General features: G+C 63.0%; 1 protein-coding gene across 4 annotated transcripts; it reads right to left on the reverse strand.

Moving 5' to 3' along the window:
• Window positions 1-799: 799 nt before the first annotated feature.
• GPR179 (G protein-coupled receptor 179) lies at window positions 800-15,660 on the reverse strand (the record flags this gene model as incomplete). 4 transcript variants are annotated; one of them, XM_080369666.1, is made up of 12 exons in its annotated part: window positions 800-3,393; window positions 3,562-9,687; window positions 10,032-10,178; window positions 10,261-10,366; window positions 10,895-11,033; window positions 11,462-11,700; window positions 11,781-11,890; window positions 12,307-12,375; window positions 12,572-12,768; window positions 12,920-13,022; window positions 13,908-14,016; window positions 14,819-15,660. In XM_080369666.1, 12 exons carry the CDS (start codon window positions 15,658-15,660, stop codon window positions 2,596-2,598), a joined length of 8,985 nt encoding a protein of 2,994 aa, XP_080225792.1. In that variant the 3' UTR covers window positions 800-2,595. The 4 variants fall into 4 exon arrangements, with proteins under 4 accessions (XP_080225792.1, XP_080225790.1, XP_080225791.1 ...); XM_080369664.1 differs by having other exon boundaries at window positions 3,562-5,187; window positions 5,344-9,687; window positions 11,462-11,890; window positions 12,307-12,768; XM_080369665.1 differs by having other exon boundaries at window positions 3,562-4,188; window positions 4,345-9,687; window positions 11,462-11,890; window positions 12,307-12,768.
• Window positions 15,661-16,000: the final 340 nt, after the last annotated feature.

Below are 16,000 nucleotides of genomic sequence, written 5' to 3' on the forward strand. Positions count from 1 at the left end.
TGCTCTGTGTTGCTCAGTATTTAGTTGTAGTCACAGAGCACCATATTCGCTAGGCGTCACATAACAAAGCATTTTCTTTTTCAACTTTGGCTTGCTTTTTAACCAGTCATTTTCCAGAGATTGTAAGAGTTAAGTTTTTTTTTCTTCTTCCTTGACAGAGATTTTACAGGGTGTGCTGTAAAAGGGTTATGGCTCCTTATGCTTGCAGAGTTGTTCAGTGGTTCTTGTGAGTGATGTTCTTTTGAAAGGGCAGAATATCATCTTTATGCTCTGTTAGGAGAGGAGCCAGTGATGGAATCCCTTTCATCTTTTTGGAAATCAGAGGGGTGTCACAATCTGTCTGCCTTTCCTGAAAGAACCTACTATATTGAGCCTTCTGCCTACGCTTCATTCATGAGCTGAAGAGAGATTCGGTGCTCCAGCATGTGCGAGCAGGGCTAGGAGCTAAAATAAATTAGTGTGAGCTGCCTGGTTTGTGTCTGGTGTGACTCAGGCAGCTCACAAGCAGGTATGGATGCGACTCCTCAACCAGCACCTACAGACAAGGTTCTTTAGCTTTGGCTCTGAATGAAAAGAGCGTGTTTTCTGGTGGAGTGACCGGCTTTGCTGGGAGAACGGCCTTTCCTGCCAGTCTAGCAGCATTTGGCTCCTCATCTCCTCTGCCAATATTCAGACCGTTGCATCTAAACCACTACTGTTCCTGGGTTTCTTTTTCAGCCTCGCTGCTTTCTGTTGCACCTCTTCCTTGAGCATGTTTAGTATCTTACCCACACCCCATAAATCAGCCACTAAGCGTGCGCTCTGTAGATAACACTTTTTATTTTCTGTATGTACATTTACTTACATGACTGAATGGTCGTTTGACGTTCAGCGCTGAAGACCACAGACAACAGCAACACCACTTTCTAAGGAGAGTGGAAGTAAGGGACAAAAGAACGGCAGGACAAGCATGAGCCCCAGCCTTGCGTGGAGATCAGAGGGAGAGCCAAAACCTTCACTTCAGCTGTCTCTTTATTTGCTTCCATCTAAGTGGAGCAGAGGGACAAATCTGGGGAGACTGGAGGCTTTGTTGTTTCCCAGCTGCTGCCTTCCTGATCCTGAGGCTTCTCCCCATGCGTGTGGCCGCATCCCTTCCCTCCTGCATTTGTGAGTGGGCAGGCTGGAGTAATGGCAAACCTGGGAGCCTTGTCTGATGCTCTGGAGGTCGTAGTGCCTCCATGGGCTCAGCACCTTCTCTGTCGTACAGGAGTCTCTTTGCATCTGCCTCAAAGGAATGGGTCTTGCCAACACAGGGAGAAGTGGAAATGTGGGATGGCAAAAGGCATCCAGCTCTTCTACAGATGGGCTGTAAAAGTGAAGGCTTGCTAGTGCCGGTGGAAATGCTGATGGGGAAAACTCTCCTGTGATGGGAAGGGGAGCCCTGGGCGTGTTTGCACACGTGCACACACAGGATGAGTGAAGAAGCCGGTAACGACAAAGTGCTTTGAAAAGTTAGTGGCATTGTTAGTTAAGACAAACACTGTTAACAGCTGAGTTGCTGCAAGAATTAGAAGTGTAGCAGTGCTGTAAAGTTAGAGGAGAGGTTAGTGTCAGGAATACCCATCTCAGCCTTTGTGGATGTGGAGGTTTGTAAAAGCAGAGCAGCGGGGTGGCCCGAAGTTTGGGTTTATCCCACCCGGGTCAAGCGATAAGCAAAGGCATCTGGGAACAGAGATGGTGCTGGGCATCGCCAAAGTGCGGCGTGCAAGCGCTGGGCCGGTGGCGCTGGACCAGAACAGCAGACAGGTTTGCTTGGTGTGCATGGAAGTCTTGTGGCTGGCTCGGTGACTTCAGAGGACTTTTAAAGGTAAATGACTTTGTGTCAAGGAAGCAAAATGTGGGGCTGGCTGGGAACAACAGGTTTTTATCCCAGGCTTCAGAACTTGCCTGGACCTAGCAGCGCTTACAGAAACCACCCTGGCTTAAAATGGAGGTGACAGCAGTGCTGGGGGACATCAGCTGGGCTGCGGGAACCCTGGAAAGCTGTTTTCCTCCTCAGCTGCATTGTTTTGCTGCCCTGGTTTGACTCCCTTTGTTTCAGGGTCCAGCTTGCTGAGACTGTGGGGCTGCGTATTTCGGGGTGCCAAGCAAGCCCCTCCTGGCTGTAAACCTCCCCATGTGGTAGGAGGCTCTTCAGCTGCTGGGGAGCTCGTGGGTGAGGGTCTGTAGCCACCAAGCCGCAGCTTTGTGTCCGCTGTGCTGCTGGTGGCAGCGAGCGAGGCTGGCACCAGGGCTGTTCCGATGTATTCAGGTGCCGGGCTTGGACCGAGGGGACCCTGTGCTGGGCCAGGTGCCTGTAGGTGAAGGACGGATGGTGTTTGCAGGCTGCTGCCCGGCCTGAGTGTCGATGAAGGCAGATGTTAACTGTCCCCTCGCTGCGTTGGTCCCCAGGCCTGGCTGGCTGGTGGCCACTGCTGGAGCCCGCTGGGAGCGTGGCCATGCTGCTGGCTTTGGTGGCCACTTCTGTCCCCACTCGGGGAGGCACCAGCCTTCAGCTCAGGGCTTTCCATTTGTGAAAGCCGCGTCTGCAGCTGGCTGGTGGTCAGGTGGAGGGAGCTACTCGTGGTCCCACGGGCAAACGGCGGGTTTGGTTTCACTCACCCCCCTGCCTCCGTCCCGGGGGCTCGCCCTGGCTCTGCCCTGCCTGCGGAGGGTCGGGGTGGGATCCACGCTCTCCACCTCCCAGGGACACACCTCGGAGGTTTTCCTTGTGTCTGTGCTGGTCTTGTCAGATGCTGATGGAGCCTCTTCTGCTTCCCAGGGACAAACCTGGGCTATGCTGGCGTCTGGGCTGAGGCTGCTGCCCACCGTGGGAGCTGCGCTCGCTCCCCGAGGCAGTGGCTCTGCCCTGTGGCCCTGCGGGGGCTGGGTGCCTGGCAGGATGCGACACAGGGGCTTGTGCTCAGCCTTGCCATCAGATATGCCCTTGGGTTTTTTCAGCAGGGCTGTTGGAGACATGGCACTAGCTCCTGCTACCAGCTTTGACTTTCCTGTTGCAGCGGGAGATGCTCTATGCTCTCCCTGTGGGTGCATCCCTGGCTGGAAGCTTTCCTTCTCAGACTTGGTAGGCTCTGCTGCTTCCCAGGGACAAATATCAGATTTGCTGTCTGTGCTGCTGGACTTCTTGGGCAGCTCTTTCTCTGTAGAAGACTTTGGGGAGAATTCCTTTGTGCCCACACTCTCCCATGGACAGGTGACCTCGTGCTCACTGCTCCCCTTCTCTGGTGGTTTGGAGGCACCTGCTTTTTGTGGTGGGAGGCTTGCCTTGCCCGGGACTGCTCCTTTCGCGAGCAGAGGTGCAGCCACCTCCCAGGGACAGATTTCTGCTTTATCGGTGGCTTCGAGCTCCTGCGCCTCCCAAGGACAGACCTCTGCCTTCAGGCTCTCCACGCTCTGCGATTTCTTCGAATGTGACTTGGGCATCTCTGGGCTCTGGGCGTGGGGTTTTGCTGGGGGCTGCTCCGTGCTCAGGCTCTCCCAGGGACAGATTTCTGCTTTATCGGTGGCTTCGAGCTCCTGCACCTCCCAAGGACAGACCTCTGCCTTCAGGCTCTCCACGCTCTGGGATTTCTTTGAAGGCGATTTGGGCATCGCGGGGCTCCGGGCGCGGGGTTTTGCTGGGGGCTGCTCCGTGCCCAGGCTCTCCCAGGGACAGATTTCTGCTTTATCGGTGGCTTCGAGCTCCTGCACCTCCCAAGGACAGACCTCTGCCTTCAGGCTCTCCACGCTCTGGGATTTCTTTGAAGGCAATTTGGTCATGTCTGGGCTCCCAGTGCGGGGTTTTGCTGGGGGCTGCTCTGTGCCCAGGCTCTCCCAGGGACAGATGGACTCACGGTCTGCGCTTGATTTCTCCTTTTTTCCAGTTATTTTCTCTCTCATCTCTTTCAATAGGTCTTGACTTGTGGAAGGGCTTTTGCTGACTGTGGTGAGACCATCTCTGCCCTGTCTTGGTTTCTCTTTACTTGATGGTGGGACAGCTGCCTCCCAGGGACAGATTTCTGCTTTATCGGTGGCTTCAGCTTCCTGCACCTCCCAAGGACAGACCTCTGCCTTCAGGCTCTCCACGCTCTGGGATTTCTTTGAAGGCGATTTGGGCATCGCTGGGCTCCGGGCGCGGGGTTTTGCTGGGGGCTGCTCCGTGCCCAGGCTCTCCCAGGGACAAACGGCCTCTCGCTCGCTGCTGCCCTTTTCCAGGGATCTCTCCGGGCTGGCTAACGCTGCCTGACGTGTGATGCGCTTTTCCCCCTTTGAACTCTCCCCAGCACCCGGCTTTGCCTTTGGCTGAGCAGAGGGAGGTGCAGCCACCTCCCAGGGACAGATTTCTGCTTTATTGGTGGCTTCGAGCTCCTGCGCCTCCCAAGGACAGACCTCTGCCTTCAGGCTCTCCACGCTCTGCGATTTCTTTGAAGGCGATTTGGGCATCGCTGGGCTCCGGGCGCGGGGTTTTGCTGGGGGCTGCTCCGTGCCCAGGCTCTCCCAGGGACAGATTTCTGCTTTATCGGTGGCTTCAGCTTCCTGCACCTCCCAAGGACAGACCTCTGCCTTCAGGCTCTCCACGCTCTGGGATTTCTTTGAAGGCGATTTGGGCATCGCTGGGCTCCCAGTGCGGGGTTTTGCTGGGGGCTGCTCCGTGCCCAGGCTCTCCCAGGGACAGATTTCTGCTTTATCGGTGGCTTCGAGCTCCTGCACCTCCCAAGGACAGACCTCTGCCTTCAGGCTCTCCACGCTCTGGGATTTCTTTGAAGGCAATTTGGTCATGTCTGGGCTCCCAGTGCGGGGTTTTGCTGGGGGCTGCTCTGTGCCCAGGCTCTCCCAGGGACAGATGGACTCACGGTCTGCGCTTGATTTCTCCTTTTTTCCGGTTATTTTCTCTCTCATCTCTTTCAATAGGTCTTGACTTGTGGAAGGGCTTTTGCTGACTGTGGTGAGACCATCTCTGCCCTGTCTTGGTTTCTCTTTACTTGATGGTGGGACAGCTGCCTCCCAGGGACAGATTTCTGCTTTATCGGTGGCTTCAGCTTCCTGCACCTCCCAAGGACAGACCTCTGCCTTCAGGCTCTCCACGCTCTGGGATTTCTTTGAAGGCGATTTGGGCATCGCGGGGCTCCGGGCGCGGGGTTTTGCTGGGGGCTGCTCCGTGCCCAGGCTCTCCCAGGGACAAACGGCCTCTCGCTCGCTGCTGCCCTTTTCCAGGGATCTCTCCGGGCTGGCTAACGCTGCCTGACGTGTGATGCGCTTTTCCCCCTTTGAACTCTCCCCAGCACCCGGCTTTGCCTTTGGCTGAGCAGAGGGAGGTGCAGCCACCTCCCAGGGACAGATTTCTGCTTTATCGGTGGCTTCAGCTTCCTGCACCTCCCAAGGACAGACCTCTGCCTTCAGGCTCTCCACGCTCTGGGATTTCTTTGAAGGCGATTTGGGCATCGCTGGGCTCCCAGTGCGGGGTTTTGCTGGGGGCTGCTCCGTGCCCAGGCTCTCCCAGGGACAGATTTCTGCTTTATCGGTGGCTTCGAGCTCCTGCGCCTCCCAAGGACAGACCTCTGCCTTCAGGCTCTCCACGCTCTGCGATTTCTTTGAAGGCAATTTGGGCAGATCTGGGCTCCGGGCGCGGGGTTTTGCTGGGGGCTGCTCCATGCCCAGGCTCTCCCAGGGACAGATGGACTCACGGTCTGCGCTTGATTTCTCCTTTTTTCCAGTTATTTTCTCTCTCATCTCTTTCAATAGGTCTTGACTTGTGGAAGGGCTTTTGCTGACAGTGGAGAGACCATCTCTGCCCTGTCTTGGTTTCTCTTTACTTGATGGTGGGACAGCTGCCTCCCAGGGACAGATTTCTGCTTTATTGGTGGCTTCGAGCTCCTGCACCTCCCAAGGACAGACCTCTGCCTTCAGGCTCTCCACGCTCTGGGATTTCTTTGAAGGCGATTTGGGCATCGCGGGGCTCCGGGCGCGGGGTTTTGCTGGGGGCTGCTCCGTGCCCAGGCTCTCCCAGGGACAAACGGCGTCTCGCTCGCTGCTGCCCTTCTCCAGGGATCTCTCCGGGCTGGCTAACGCTGCCTGACGTGTGATGCGCTTTTCCCCCTTTGAACTCCCCCCAGCACCCGGCTTTGCCTTTGGCTGAGCAGAGGGAGGTGCAGCCACCTCCCAGGGACAGATTTCTGCTTTATTGGTGGCTTCGAGCTCCTGCGCCTCCCAAGGACAGACCTCTGCCTTCAGGCTCTCCACGCTCTGCGATTTCTTTGAAGGCGATTTGGTCATGTCTGGGCTCTGGGCGTGGGGTTTTGCTGGGGGCTGCTCCGTGCCCAGGCTCTCCCAGGGACAGACCTTGTCCTTAATGCTCTCCACACTCTGGTTTTTCTTGGACTCAGGTTTTGTGCTCTCCAGGCTTTTGCTAATGAGCTTTCCTAAGATCCCTGTGTCCCTGCACACTGGTTGATGGCCCTTGGTGTCCGTCAGCTTTGCTTTGGTATCTGCAAGTCCTCTTGATCCTGGTTTGTTTTCCCCTTTGGAAATCCCACGCATGTCCTGACTCGGTCTATCCTTCCTCAGAGGAGCTGCAGGCTCTTCCCAGGGACATATTTCTGTTTTAGCGCGTGGCTCATCCTCTGCTTCCCATGGACAAATGTTGGCCTTTTTGCTATCGATAGTTCCTGCTTGCTCGGATGATGTTTTGGGCAGAGCTGGGTGTTTTGCTGTGAGCCCCGTGCCTAGCTGCTCTGCACCTTCCCCAGGGCAGGGGGGTCCCCGCCGGCCGCTCTCCTTGGCCGTGGCTGCAGCCGTCTCTCCCGTGCTTCTCGGGGCTGCTTTGTGTGGGGAAATCCCGTTTTTCGCTTGGGAAATCTCACCGTCACCCAACTTTCCTGCATTGGGTAAGGCTGTTCCTTTTTCTCTAGGACAAACTTCTGCATCGCTGTCAGCTGCTGCCACTTCCCAGGGACAAACCGAAGCCCGTGTTGGGCTCCTCGAGGTCACTTCTGGCAGCTCGGAGCTTCTGGGCGCAGGTTTCGGTGGAGGTCCCTCGCTGCTGGCGCTGCCCCAGGGCTGGCCGGCTGCTCGCAGGCTGCTCCCGCTGTCCTGCGCTCTCGGCAAACCCAGGGATTTTGGTCTGACACTTTTCACCCGCTTGGCCGGCTGCCGCCTCTCTTCATCCTGCCTCTCCCGCTGCTGCTCAGCCCCCTCCGCGTCCCAGGGGCAGGTTTCTGCTCTGATGGTCCTTCCCTGTTCCCCTGTCTCCCATGGGCAGACCTCAGCCCTCCTGCCCTCCATGCTGCCTGCTTTCTCCAAAGCCACTTGTGGCAGCCCCGAGGTTTTTGCTGGCTTTTCCATGCCCAGCTCTTCGCCCTGGTGCTGGGGGTCCCCCTCGCTGTTGCCCTTCCTCAGGGCTCTGCCTGGCTCCCAGCGCTCCCCCTCGCTCCCCTCCCAGCGGCCAGTGTCTATTTTAACGGTGGAATCTGCCTGGGTGTCCTCAGGACGGACCCCTGCCTGCCTGCCCACCATGCTGCCACATTTCTCTGCTGCAGCCAGGGCCACCTCCACACTCCGGCTCCTTGCAGGGACCCTCTCAGCATCCTGGGCCCCCCTGGCACTGAGGGGCTCGGGCTGGCTGCCCCCCTTCTCCAATGCCTTGGCCAGGCTCTCCTTGCCCAGTGGGACGCCGATGTCCTCCCGGGAAGCAATCGCCTGCTGGTGCAGCAAAGCTCCTTTTCTTGGTGGGACACCTGGAGCTCCCTGGGGACAAACCTCAGCCCCTGGCTTCTCAGGGGCTGGGCAGGGGCTGCTTGCGGCAGGTTTTGCATGTGGCCGCTCCACCTCTGTGTGGTCCCAGGGGTGGATGGACCCGCTGGCCCCCCCTTCCTTTGGTGCCATCAGTCTCACGATGGCTGCAGGAGTGTCCTTGCCCAGCTCTGCCGTGGGATCCTCGGCCCCTTGCTGGGGATGGCTCTGTGCCCTCCCGCTGCCGGCCCCCACCGGGGTTTCTCCGGGGTGTTCAGCTCCTTGGTGGCCAACGCTGGGTGGGACCTTGTGCACTCCCAAAGATGGCTCCAGCCCCCCACCGGCATCTGCCTCCCCCCAGGGAGCGCTGGGCTCTTCTGCCAGTGTCCCCCCATCCCCTGGCCCTGGGGCTGGGCTGTCCCATGGTCCTGCCCCACCATCCCCCGAGCCCGCGGCTTCCCGAGCAGTGCCAGCGTTGTTGTTGTGCTGGCAGGGGCCCACAGCCCCCTGCCATGAGTGGGCAGGGGGCTCGCTGCTGGGCCTCTGCCGGCTCCATTCAGGGCTTTTTGCGGCGGGGTCTTGGCTGATCCCCCCAAGGGACACAACTGCTGTCTCTGCTAGGTTGGGCCTCTCCCTCCTGCTGCCCCCCTCCCGCTCACGGCACCTCTTCCTGAGGCTCCCCTCGCCCTCCCTCTTCCCCTTCAAGGTGCTTTTCCCCCTGGAGCGGTTGAAGGCTTTGATGGCGAGTCCCAGACCCCGGATGGAGGACTTCTGGGAGGACAGCTTGAAGCTGGGGGGGCTGGCTGGTGTGTCACCGGGGGTCCCTGACTCTGCTGCTTCGGCAGCTTTTTCCCTTCGGCTCAGGATCTCCTCCTGGACCAGCTCCCAGGGGCAGACCTGGGCCGGGATGGAGGCTGCGGTCAGCAGCCTGCCCTTCCCCCCCAGGGGGGACGTGCACCTCGGATCTTCCTCCGCCACCCCCACCGGTGTTCCCTCCGGTTCTCCTGCCTGTGCCAGGGGGTCCGTGGGTGGCTCTGGGCTGTCCCCAGCTGGTGTGGCACGTTGCCCCAAGCTCTGGTAGCGGATGGGGGGTGGTGGTGGGGTCCTTCTCACAGCCACGCGCACCCGCCCTGGGAAGTGGGAGCTGTCGGCGCTGATGCTCTTGATGGGTGCGTAGGTGACGTGTTTCTGTACCTTGCCAGGGGGGGACGTGTCCTCCTGGGAGCCCCCCTCGGCGGGGCTGGAGCCGCCTGGCAGGGAGGCACTGGGGCTTTGGGGCTTCCTGGCTTCCTCGGGGGGTCCCTGGCGCGTGGGGAGCCCCGAGGCTGGGGCGGAGGGGGGCCGGTTGGCGTGCCACTCCTCCCGTGCGGCTTGGCTGGCGGCAAGCAGGGCCTCGTCCCACGCACCGGCGACGACGCTGAGCGACTTCTGCAAGGGGGCTGCGCGGGGCAGGGGGGGCTGCCCGTGCCCCGCCAGGTTGTGGGCACTAGCTGACTTGCACACGAGTGGGGCGGCGTCGAGGGACTCGCTGTCGGATTGCTCCGAGGCTGTCGCTGCCATCATCTTCCTCCCCCCCGCCGCCTCCCCGGGGTGGCTGGAGGTGGGCGAGCCTCCCTGGGGCACCCGCGTGGGACCCTCGGTGCTGCGCGACTTGCGCAGGGCAGTGGCACGGCGCCGGGAGCCATCATCCCGCATCCGCAGGCTGGCCCCGCCGGCGTCGGGGAGCCGCTTGGCCGAGGAGCCGCGGCGTGTCGGGGTGACCCCCCGCTCCCCACCGCTGCCCCGGTGTGCCACCGCCTCGGGCAGCTCAGCGACGCGGCACAGGATGGAGCGGCCCAGGCTGCGGCGGGAGCTGCGCTTCTTGGGGAGGTGGGGGTTGCTGGCTGCCATCCTCCACGTCTTGTGGACCTCCAGCTGCATGTAGAGCTTCTTCAGCTCCTCCTGCGTGCCGCGGGCGGGGGGACGCGGCGGAGAGAGGGGAGAGAGGAGAGCACGTACAATGGCACCGCACGGGGGCTGCGGCTGGGGCGACCCCGCAAAACCCCAGCTTGGTCCCCTGGGCTGGGGTGTCCCCAAAGCCCCAGCGTTGCGCGTCCCTCCGGCCCGGGGGGAGCAGCAGTTTTCCCCGCCTGTGGCAGGTGGCGGTTTGCCCTGCACCCCCTTCGTGTCCCGTCCCCCCCCCCCCCTTCTGCTTTGCATCAGGAGAAAGATCGCAAAAGGCACCTCTTATTCTGCGCGGGGCTGCATAGCTAGCGTCAAAAGAAGGTCCTGAGTGTGCCACCCACCCGAATGTCATCGGGGTCGAGACTGTGCTCGCTCCAGGCGGACGCGATGCTGCTGTTCAGGCAGGAGCCCGAGTGCCGCATGTCCAGCTCGTCCTCGTAGACCTCGGCCGCGATCTCCTCCCGCAGCGGCGAGCCGGCGTGCAGGAACTGGGGGAGGCAAGGGGGGAGCTCGCTGAGGGGGTCCCCAAAACGCCGGGGAGCCCCGTTGAGTCCCCAGGCCGGGCGTTACCTTTGGGATGAAGAGCAGCACCAGTGTCATGGTGATGGTGCCGTGGGTGTGAGCGAAGAAGAGCAGCAGGGTCCAGTCGGGGTGCAGCGAGGGAGCCATGATGAACCTGGAAGGGGTGAGGAGGGCAGCGCCAGGTCCCACCGAGCCGCCCGCAGCCCCCCCTGCCCAGGGACCCACGTGGGGATTTGTGTCCCCCCAGCCCAGGGACCCACACAGGGGTTTGTGTCCCCCCTGCCCAGGGACCCACACGGGGATTTGTGTCCCCCCAGCCCAGGGACCCACACGGGGATTTGTGTCCCCCCAGCCCAGGGACCCACGCAGGGATTTGTGTCCCCCCTGCCCAGGGACCCACGCGGGGATTTGTGTCCCCCCAGCCCAGGGACCCACGCAGGGATTTGTGTCCCCCCAGCCCAGGGACCCACGCAGGGATTTGTGTCCCCCCTGCCCAGGGACCCACGCGGGGATTTGTGTCCCCCCAGCCCAGGGACCCACGCAGGGATTTGTGTCCCCCCTGCCCAGGGACCCACGCAGGGATTTGTGTCCCCCCAGCCCAGGGACCCACGCAGGGATTTGCCGCTGCATCGCCGGGGGTGGGAGCAGGGGTTCCGGGCACCCTGGGGGTGCTGTGCCCTACCTGACCACGTGGAAGGCAGCCGAGATCATGAGCTCGTTGTGGAGCGCGATGCCCATGTAGCGAGGCTCGTGGAAGGCGGAGGGCACGGCGCGCGTGGCGTAGCACAGAAAGCTGCCCCACAGCAGGAACAGCATTTCGGCTGGGGGAGAGAAACCGGGGAGCGATGCTGAGCATCCACCCCCATCACCCTGCTGCCATCACCGTGTGTTCTTGGGTGGCACCGATGGATGCTGAGCTGCAGGGAGGGTGCTGCTGCCTGCCAGGATGGGCACGTTCAGCTTGGCTGCCATCGGCACGTGCCGTGGCTGGAGCCAGGACTGGTGCAGAGCATCTTCCAGCATGGCCACTGGCACCCACTGCCTGCACTGGGTGATTCACCCTGCGCCAGGGTGAGCCCTGGGGACGCTCAGGGGAGAGGGTGGGGAGCAGCTCGGGTGCCCCAGCCCTGCTTGCAGGCTCCAGGCAGATTAAATAGACAAGGAAACGAAGACACCACACGCCACATTTACAGGACGGGGTCCTGGGGCTGTGAGGACCCCTCCAGGATGCCACGGGGGCTGGTCTCACCGATCACCATCATGTAGTCCCAGCGGTCGTGGCTGCAGATGTAGAAGTGAAGCCCGTGGGTGGTCTGGGTGCGGATCACCAGCGGGATGTTCTTGTCGGCGTTTTCCAGCATCCCGATGGTCCAGGCCGCCAGGAACCACAGCACCAGGAGCAGGATCAGCCCCAGCATCTTCAGCACCCGCCCACTCGACATGTAGTGCACCCGCTGAGCCGTGCGGGACAGGAACACCTTCAGCACCCTGCGAGGCATGGAGGGGTGAGCCCCCAGCCGGTCCCCACCGCAGGGGTCCCAAGCACCCAGCCCCCCCATCCCGGGTACCTGTACAGCTTGAGGGTGATGGTGCCATAGACGATGGTGAAGCCAAGCATGCGCACCCAGCGCAGGACGATGCAGCGGAAGATGCTCGGCTTGAAGTACAGGATGAACACCTGGGGTGGTGGGAGAGGGGGGTTGGTGGGGGGCAGGGGGCCGGGTCCTGCCTGCCGGGGGTGGGGGTGGGGGGGCAGCACAAGCCAAAGGCTCAGAAATCACCCGCTTTCGGGGCAGCCTCACTGCTGCTCTTCCCCCTTGGATCTACAGCATCCGCCCCAGCGGGAGGGAGAGGGGATTTGAGCAGGGATTAATTCCTGCAGCCAGCAGGAGAAAAGGGATTTGGTTTCCCGAGAAGGTTCATACCGCAGCTGCCCGGGGCCGTGCCAGCAAAATTAACAATTAGGTGGAGTTGTGCCCGTGCCCTGCTCAGGGCCAGCTCGACGCCCTCCCCCGGGGGGCAGCCGGCCAGGCTGCACAAGCTCTTAAACCCCAGCCCCGAGGTTTTCAGCCCTGGGGGCAGCTGGATACTCACCGGGAAGTAGAGGAGGAGGGAGCCAAAGAGGATGGTCTCCAGGAGGACAACTCCTGACGCCCGGATCCTCTGCGGGGACAGAGGCGTCAGGGTGCAGCCAGGAGCCTCGGCTGGTGCCCGGCAGGGATGGAGCCAGGGCACGAGGATGCCCCGGAGCATGCCAGGCTGTGACATCCCCCTGAGTCCCCCTGAGACCCTGGGGTTTGGGCTGGGAGGGGAGCAGGGCAGGGGGCGGCGGGCAGCGGGGATGCCGGGGATGCCTTGCCTTGCTCCGTCGGAAGTGGTAGGAGACGAGCATGCTGAGGAAGACGGCCAGCATGCAGCAGGCCTGGCAGGACAGGACAGCCGCCCGCAGCGCCCGGTCCTCCTGGATCAGGCAGGGCACATCGTCCTCGCAGGTGGCACATCCCTGGCGGCAGCGCCGGCACGCCAGCCGGGACCCCCCGTCTGCCCCCGCCATGCCTGGGGACAGAGCAGCGGCCAGGTGAAATCACCACATCCCGGGGCTCGGCAGCACTTTCCCAAAGCCCCCCCCTCCCAGCCCCCAACCCCAGCGTTGTAGCCGTGTGCCACTGGGTGAAACAGGGACCCCAGGGCTGGGTATGGCACCCACCTGCCCAGGCACCGCTGGCCACTCCGCCAGCCCCGTAGAAGCCCGGCTTGCACCGGCACAGGTACCTCCCGAGGACGAAGCCGCGGCTCTCCTGGGGGACACACTGAAGGAGACAGGCTGAGATGCACGGAAGAGCGAGGGCTCATCCTGCACCCCGTATGTTCCCCCCAGCCCCATGTCCCCCCTGCACCCAGGGCTCCAGCAGCCCCCAGCCTGTGGGTACCCGACTCCACACCATCCTCCCCCATGCCCAGGAGGAATCAGTGGTTAAACATTTCAGAATTAAAAACCAAAGCTTGGCCCCCAAATCCCTCCCTAAAACCTAAATGGACACCTAATGCAGCAAAGCGCACTAATCCTGCCCAGCCATGACGGCAGCGGCAGGCAGGGCATGGCCACCCTAATCCCCCGTGGCCAGATCCTGCCCCGCATGGGCCGGGCTGGCAGCTTTTCTGGGTATTGTTGTTTTCTGGAGAGATTCCCGGTGGCAGAGCCCGTCCATCCAGAGGGCATCACCCGTGGGAAAGGGAAGCTGGTGACACCTTTCTCCCTTGGGGACAGCTTTTTGCCAGCGGGGTGGGACCCTGATCCACACTGAGCTGGGGGGCTGAGGGGGTTGGGGATGCTGCCGGTTATGCCAAGCCTTGAAATGAGCTCAGGCATCACTGGGTGGGCACCGCCAAGGGGGGACTGGGGGCTGCTGGTGGGGGTGTTGTGCCCACCGGCTGCCAGGCTCCGGAGCCCGGCTGTCCCTGCGGTGCCTGGGCAGGGAGCAGCCGGGTCACACGCTGCCGCTGGCGGTGGGGAAGGAAGATTTGCACAATAAACCCCTCGGCTGCAGCACCCAGAGCAGCTGAACCAAGCAGATGGATCAGCCAGGAGAGGATAAAGCTCAGCCCAGAGGGAGGGGATACGTGGCAGGGACAGCCTGGCCGGGGGGACAGGGATGGTCCCCAGCCCTGCGGTACAGGGTGCTGGGTGCCAATACCTGGGTGCTGTTGAGGTCACAGCGGTGGGTGTCCGCAAACCAGCCCGGGCCGCTGGCGCACTGGTCGATGGCCACGTCCCGCAGCTCGATGTCGACCCGCACAACGCCCCTGCAGAGGGATGGGGTCAGCCCAGGGGGCTGTGTGGGGCATCCCCCCTGCCCCCCCCTCCCCACGCCCCCCACCCAGGGTGGCCGTGCCCCACCGCTGCCTCTGGGACAGACAGCAGGGGAGGGGGCAGCCACGGGGGTGGCTGGTGCTGGTGCCTGGGCTACTGGGACAATGCGAGGTGCCAGCAACGTCCCTGGACCCCTGGGCAGGGGTGTCCCCCCCTTGCAGCCGTGTCTGGGGGGGCTGGAGCTGGGGCAGGGGTTTAAGGCAACAAACTGGGAAATAGGAGCTGGAGTGGCCCCTGTGTGCCACCCCTCACCCTGAGGGACCCATCCTCTCCCCTGGGTGCTCCAAGGGGGACACGGCTTGGACATGGGACCGTGTCCCCGCTCTGGGACTAAACCCAGCTGCCCCCTTCCCTCCCCAGTGCCTCCCACCCCAGCTCACACAGGGGGTGCTGGGGTGCAGCTGGGACCCACCAGCCCAGGGAGACCCCCAGCCCAGCTCCCCCCGCTCCAGTGCGGCTGTGACAGGGGGCTCTGGAGGTGTCAGCCCAGGGTGGGCAGCGCAGGGACAGCCGAGGGGGGACAGGGGTGGGCAGCGCGGGGACAGCCGAGGGGGGACAGGGGGCAGCTCCATGCCTGTGGATACCCCCACGCGCACACGCATGGGGATGCAGGCAGGGTGCTGGCATGCACCCCACACCCTGGGGTGATGCCACCAGCTACCCCTCCAGCACGCACCCGGGGCACCCCCCAACCCTCTCTTACACCCCCCCACAGCCCCTCCGGGTACCACTTACTTGAATTCGGGGCTGAGATCTGGCTTGAGCCCGTAGAAAGCGGAGGAGAGCGTGACCACCCAGGCAGGCAAGAACCTGCCGTCCCGGCACTCGAGGAACGGTGGGGACCACCGCACGTGGCCCGGCTCCCCCACGTAGCTGTCCCCCTGCTGCCATTTGGGGGTCTCCATGCTGCGCAGGTCATTGCTGAGCACGCGCTTGCGGAGAGGGGGGGTCCGCTGGGACTTGAGGGCGTTGAACCACTCGTTGTCCCAGCTGAGGTTGCCGAGGCTGGGGGCGGCGGCGGAGACGTCCTGCAGCAGGATTTCACCGTCCCCCTTGGTGGCCTGCAGCATCAGCCGGGGCTTGGCGGCCAGCGGGTGGGCGTCGAGGGCGAGCACCGCCCGGCGCACCCATGGGTGCCCCTCGGCCAGGCTGCGCACCAGCGCCTGGTACCACTCCACATCCTCGGCCACGCTGGCTTCGCGGATGTCGTTGGTCTGGAAGAGCATGTTGAGGAAGTTGGCGGCGTGGGCCAGCGCCTCGGGGGCAGCACGCAGGGTGGCACGCAGCGCCGGGGGGGGGCCGAGCCCTGCTGCCCCTGCGGGGACCCCCCGGCTGCAGTTGGCCTGGGCCAGCCGCTGCGCATCGCCCGTCTGCAGGAAAGCCAGCGCCGCCGCCGAGCCCTCGGGGTCCCCCGGCGCTCCCGGCTCTGCTGTGGGCACCCCGGAGGGTGACGGGGTTGGGGACCATCCTGCCGGCCGGGGGGGTCTCTCCGGTGGGCGCTGGGCCCCCCCCAGGATGGTGCCGTGGATCAGCACCATGCGCAAGCACCAGAGCAGCAGCCACCGCCATGGCCCCATGGCGGGGGCTCAGTCGAGCCCTCCGGCCCCCCGCGGTGCCACCGGCCGGCCCGGGGGGGGCATGGTGGGCACAGCGCCCGAGCCGGCCGGGAGCCCGCTCTGCTCCGTGGGGCCAGACTCGTGCTCTGCCGCCTGTTTTCCTCCGTGGGCGATGCCGGAGCAGACGTCAGCGGCTCCCAAACGTGTTCAGCTGCTGGCGCTGCCCGCCTGGAGCCCCCCCGCGTCCACCCCCGCGCTGCCGCCTGGGCAGGTCGTGCTGCCGGGGAGCCCCCCACCCTGAGCCCCGCGGGGACCCCCGCACCCAGGCTGGCCATGATGCAAGCACATCCTGATGGGAAGC

The sequence above is a fragment of the Falco punctatus genome (genome assembly GCF_963210335.1).
Source record: "Falco punctatus genome assembly, chromosome: 19".
NCBI lineage: Eukaryota > Metazoa > Chordata > Aves > Falconiformes > Falconidae > Falco > Falco punctatus.